The following is a 6,000-nucleotide window of genomic DNA, read 5'->3' on the forward strand; positions in this document are numbered from 1 at the left end:
CTTCTATGTCCGATTGTTTGTGTAATTAACTTTTGAAGCAAATTAGGTGTTCGCTCTTTGAGAGTACATTACATTAAAACTGCTGACGAAACATTTTGACGAAACATTTATTTGACGGTGTGAAAACGGGTACGATATTGTTTAAGCCGTACTTCGAGTTTGATTTCTGCCTTAGTAAAATAAATATGTTCTGAGCGCAAGAAATAAGGGAACACTTGGTATTATAGGCTAGATTTCAGTGACTATTAGCGTATTAGTATCTTTATAAATTGAATGTTAATATTCCCTGTCTTGGACACATCAAAGGGGAATCTCGGAGAATGTGCCCAGGACAGTCGTGCTTGAACCTTCAGTGGATGTAAGCACGAGTCAAATGGTGGATTGATTGTCAGTGATGTCAGATTTAATGCCAATAACTCGATTAACGTCCTGGACACCTGAGTTAAGAAGCGATCTTTGCGCTAAGATTACCTTAAGTGCATAACTACCTAATGCGATTAAGATGACCTTAACGCTAAGATCACTTCGTAAACTGGGGACCTGACCATTTCGATAAGAGTTTTGGTTGACGTCACTCCCCCAAGTTAGTGGTGGTATGATCCCTTATATCTTTCCATCAATATATTTATCGTTTTTTAAGAAGTATTTTCTCTATACCCAGAAGAGGCGCTTCTACCACCAACGCGTTCACAAATGCAAAAAGATAGGTCGCAGTGCAAAATCCAAAGAACTTTGAAATCTGAAAAAAGAAAGAAGATAAAAATATTATTAGTCAGAGAGGTACAAAAAAAAGAACAAGATATATTAGTAAGGGGGGTGACTTAGGGTTCATTAGATTCATGTATTGTTGATGTAAAAATGTAAAAAATTAACATTGCACTGTGAGTCAATGGATCATGTATAATATATAATTTAAAATGTAGTAGTAGTAGCAACAGCAGTAGTAGTTGTGGTGGTTGTGGTTGTTGTTGATGTAGTTGTAGTTGTAGTAGTAGTAGTAGTAGTAGTAGTAGTAGTAGTAGTAGTAGTAGATTGTTAGCAGTAGTAGTAGTAACAGTAGCAGTAGTAGCAGTAATAGTAGCAGCAGCAGTAGCAGTAATAGTAGCAGCAATAGTAGCAGTAGCAGTAGTAGTAGCAGCAGCAGCAGTAATAGTAGTAACAGTAGCAGTAGTAGTAGTAGCAGTAGTAGTAGCAGAAGCAGTAGCAGAAGCAGTAGCAGTAGCAGTAGTAGCGGCAGTAGCAGCAGTAGCAGTAGTAGCAGCAGTAGTAGTATAACAGTAGTAGAAGTAGTAGTAGTTGTTGTTGTCGTTGTAGAAGTAGTAGTAGTAGTAGTAGTAGTAATTGTAGAAGTGGTAGTAATAGTAGTACCCGAGGGGCAGGGAGAGTGAGAAAGATGTTGTAGTAGTAGTAGTAGTAGCAGTAGTAGTAGTAACAGTAGCAGCAGTAGTAGTAGCAGTAGCAGTAGCAGTAGCAGTAGTAGCAGTAGCAGTAGTAGCAGTAGCAGTAGCAGTAGCAGTAGCAGTAGCAGTAGCAGTAGCAGTAGTAGTAGTAGCAGTAGCAGTAGTAGCAGTAGCAGTAGCAGTAGCAGTAGCAGTAGCAGTGATAGTAGCAGCAGAACCAGCAGCACTAATAGTAGTAACAGTAGCAGTAGTAATAGTAGTAGTAGCAGTAGTAGTATCAGCAGCAGCAGTAGCAGCAGTAGCAGTAGTAGTATAGCATTATTATTATTATTAGCAGTAGTAGTAGTAGTAGTAGTAGTAGTAGTAGTAGTAGTAGTTGTTGTTGTTGTTGTAGAAGTAGTAGTAATAGTAGTAGCCGCGGGAGAGAGAGATGGAGAGTTAGAAAGAGCGAGTGGGTATCCAGTGTGTGTTTTGACATCTAGACTAGTGTATTACTTACAATGTAATAGAGAGTGATGTATTCTCTGACTCTGTGTGTGTTGACATCTTGACTAGTGTATTACTTACAATGTAATAGAGAGTGATGAACCCTCTGACTCTGTGTATTGACATCTAGACTAGTGTATTACTTACAATGTAGTAGAGAGTGATGTATCCTCTGACTCTGTGTGTGTTGACGTCGTACACCATGACTAAGATGTGTATGAGGTAGGCTCCGAAGGTGAGACGAGACAGAGGCAGCCAGCCCTCCCAGGAGAGAACAGAATTCACCAGACCTGCAACAGTCCACAGACGGTGATGGATCCAGGATTTTGTAAAGAAATTCTCAAAAGGGAAATTAGAGTTTGACGAAGACAAAAATAACGAGGTGCCAAAAGAACGAGACTTCAACGTCACTGTTATTAGCAAGTGGGATTTAGCTCAGACGGTTGAGCGCTCGCCTGAGGTGCTTGCGTTGCAGGATCGAACCACTTCGGTGAATCCACTTAACTGATTATTTCTCTCTCGTTGCAACCAGTACGTCACAGGCCGTGGTATGTTCTTTCTTAATCAGTGTGCTCTAGTGGTGTCGTCAAACAAAACAAACTTTAACTTTTAACTGACATATCAGAATAGTATTGATTATTATGAGACTGCAATCATATTTAACAAGGGTTTTTTTAATTTATAAAGCATAGTGGGGATAATAACTAAATTATAACATTTGCAGGAGTGTCATACGAAATTTATGTAACTCGTTTGATAATTATTTTATACTCTTCCCTGTCGCCCAGGGAATAATCTATATACATGAATTTATACATATGTATCCACTACTCCTATTTAGAAGCATATAGCTTAAATAAAAGTTGTTTCTCGCTCCAGCCAGTGCGCCACGCCTGGCATATCACAGGCCGTGGTATGTGTTATCCTCTCTATGGGATGGTGCATATAAAATATCCCTTGGCTACTAATAGAAAAAACGTTGCGGGTTTCCTTTCTTAGACTCTATTTTCAAAATTACCAACAAAAGAGACTTTAAATAAATGTTGTTTATGGCTATCTTCGATGTCATACTTACCTCCACTTCCGGTTGCGCAGACGAGAATCACCCAGCAGACGGATAGCGCCCACCCAATTCGACTTCCCGTCTCAAAGGCAGCGCGCTGACCCGCATTCCAGTCACCTGGACTCGTCATTTCGCCGTACCTCGCGTACAGCGTTGTCAGGGCAACCGCGACAGAGCACATCCACCCGAGCACCTGCATCTTCTGAAATAATATTACATCACAAAAACAATCAGAAGAAATAAATTTCAGTTATAGTCATTACAGTTTAAAAGACATCCCATTGGTCCAAACATGGCAAAGCGATTTTTTGTTGATTTTTTTTTTTAAGTTTGACACCATTAGAACACATTGATTTATTAATCGTTTTATGTTGTTGTTTGACATCAGGACATTGTATGTTGACAATACATTTCCCATTTATGTCCCAAGATTATTCTTAAAACCTATTTTAAAATGTGTGTGACGGTACATGCTCTTACTTTCTTTTCGCCTGTGGCGATATTAATTGTTTTAGAGGGCCGTGTGCAGTCCCAATATGCACTTAGACTAGCTGGGCACTTTGTTACGTAATACCTCAGCGCGACGGTGGTCGAGCTGTTCCCAATACACACCCAGACCAAGTGCGGAGGCCATGTGGGCAGTAGTTACGTAATACCTCCGCGAGTTCTGTTTTACGACCTTGTTTTTCTAGCGATTGGCGACAGCTAGTCTGACCATCTAAGAAAAATATGCCGTCTTGGTCGCTGTGGAAATATCACTTGTAGGTATTCGGTACCGCCTTGTACCCCCAGGCGATAACCGGATTTATAATAAATAGATAGGATTTTAGAGATATCGAGGAGAAACAATGGAAGGTTCCCGGGGAACGTAGTCCGTCTGGACTGGTAAATATATTTTTCTGCTCTGTTGTATAACCTTGATGTGATTGATGTGACTTTAAATATTTTAATACTGTATTATACCAATATTATTTAGACAGTGTCTTCGGTAATCTGACGAAGTAAATTGTAGGCTTCACTGTTCTAAAATATTAAAGCTTAGCCAGTCATCCTAGAGGACCTAGGTAAACTGTAGGTTATTGTCTTTATTGTGATAGGTACCAGTATTAATTCTGTATTACAAGGTTACTGAATGAGTAGTTAAGGGTTAATTAAAAATTAACCAGTTAGGAATAGAGTTGTAATTCCTTTATTAATTAAGTTCCCTTGGCAGCGTTTCTCAATTATCACACGTGTGTGTGTTGTATCACGGTGAAGTGATTAGAATATTGTGTAAACTAGACACCTAGTGATTAACTAATTGAGTGATTAGTTCTGGGTTGTTATTATTATTGTTGTTGTTAATTAACTACTGCGGCAGTACATTTGTCAGCGTAGTATTAATACAGATTCCAAAGTGTATTGTGTTTTGTTGTGTTTTCTAGTGAACTAAACGTGCTATATGACATATACTTTATATAAAATCTTATCTCTGTTTATACCTAGAGCCGAGCTACTCGGGTACACACTGCCCGATACAGAGAGATCTAATAGATATACAGTTAGGAGAGATATTTGGATAATCGTGTTTTATTCAGTTACGGGTATTATAGGATCCCCGTGACAATGTGTCACCCAAATTTAGTGTTCCATTATAATGCCACAGAACGTTTAGCAGGGTTAAAATATTGTACTAAATCAAGCCATCAAAAGTGTCTTCCAAAACACTTTTGAAATTTCGCCACCAAACTAACACAGATAAAGGTTTATGTTTAACGACGCCAGTGGAGCACATTGATTAATTAATCATCGGATGTCAGACATTTGGTAATTCTGACTCGTAGTCATGAGAGGAAACCCGCTACATTTTTCCTAATGCACGTTCCCACAGACAGGAAGGTATATACCATGGCCTTGGTCCAGTTCTGGTGCACTGCTTGGAACGAAAAATAAAGTAGCTACCCTCCCCCCAACTAACAACTCTACTATAAAGCCATCAAGACATTACATACCCGACTTATTGGAAAAGTACGGTTCGTCTTCTGTAGGGCGTAACCCAGGGCGAGGCCGATGGCGTACGTACCGATCCGGGTGTAAGGACGAATGTAGATGAGGTTGTAATATTCCGCATTATTACTGACATAAATAAATAAATAAAAATAAATAAATATAAATACAAATTTAATAATAATAATAATAATAATAATAATAATAAATAATAATAATACAAAAATTACAGCGATTGCATTTTAGTCTATCGTCCCTTTTGTAAATAAAGAGATTACCATAGAAAATAAACTGTCATGTGATCAAATAGCCTTAAAACTAAAACAGGCATACAAACACGCCCCTCACAAAAAACAAACAAACAAATAAACAAACAAAAACACACAACCCCCCCCCCCCCCCCCAAAAAAAAAAATCAAGTCAAACAAACAGAAAAACAAGCCAACAAACAAACAAACAACTAACAAAACAAACGAAAATTCAGAAAATCAAACAAACAAACAAAATATATAATACAACTAGCACGTGAAGACACGTTTTAATATGTTATTCTGCGTTTGATCCTGTATTGGACAAAATCTCGAAAATTACGTGAGAATGAAAATCCACTTACTGCAAGAGATTGGCGTCATATTTCAGAACTAGGGCGATCGTGCTTGCGATATGCGTCACGATGAATGACGCAATAACAGTAAATCCAATTGCACGAAACCTAAAAAAAAAAGAATAATAAAAAAAAAAGATAAAAACCCCCAACAACAACGTAATTCACGGACAGTTGCAGGTTTTGTTAAGAATGGGGTGTAACGTCACAAAAATAGCCACTCAAGGAGTACATTAAAATGTGTTACATGCAGACCGTGCCCCACTCCCCACCAAAATTGAAATTCGGGACAAGTGATACGATGAAATCATCCATCATCGCTCTGGGGATTGGCAGTCCAAGTTAAAGTGTCTTTGGTGTTACCGACACCACTAGAGCACATGATATTTTGAAGAAATTTCTTTTTTTTTTTTTTTTTTGTTTTTTTTACGCTACTGAATGTCAAAACATTGGTAAGTTTT

The 6,000-nt window shown here is 38.4% G+C and overlaps 1 protein-coding gene across 1 annotated transcript; it reads right to left on the reverse strand.

The window, feature by feature from the left end:
• Positions 1-219: 219 nt before the first annotated feature.
• Positions 220-5,792, reverse strand: LOC121384958 (nose resistant to fluoxetine protein 6-like). The gene is made up of 5 exons (XM_041515452.1): positions 5,549-5,792; positions 4,941-5,064; positions 2,962-3,151; positions 2,034-2,176; positions 220-739 (listed from the first exon to the last, which is right to left on the reverse strand). The coding sequence occupies exons 3-5, from the start codon at positions 3,146-3,148 to the stop codon at positions 626-628; spliced, it is 444 nt and encodes a 147-aa protein (XP_041371386.1). The 5' UTR covers positions 3,149-3,151; positions 4,941-5,064; positions 5,549-5,792; the 3' UTR covers positions 220-625.
• Positions 5,793-6,000: the final 208 nt, after the last annotated feature.

This window comes from Gigantopelta aegis, chromosome 11, assembly GCF_016097555.1.
Source record: "Gigantopelta aegis isolate Gae_Host chromosome 11, Gae_host_genome, whole genome shotgun sequence".
In the NCBI taxonomy this organism is placed as follows: Eukaryota; Metazoa; Mollusca; class Gastropoda; order Neomphalida; family Peltospiridae; genus Gigantopelta; species Gigantopelta aegis.

Excerpts from the sequence above, each read along its gene's own strand:
- LOC121384958 (XM_041515452.1), bottom strand. The coding sequence starts at position 3,148 with ATGCAGGTGCTCGGGTGGATGTGCTCTGTCGCGGTTGCCCTGACAACG. Across the intron at positions 2,177-2,961 it reads CTGCGCAACCGGAAGTGGAG|GTCTGGTGAATTCTGTTCTC; the intron begins GTAAGTATGACA and ends GGACTGTTGCAG. Across the intron at positions 740-2,033 it reads ACATCACTCTCTACTACATT|ATTTCAAAGTTCTTTGGATT; the intron begins GTAAGTAATACA and ends TTCTTTTTTCAG.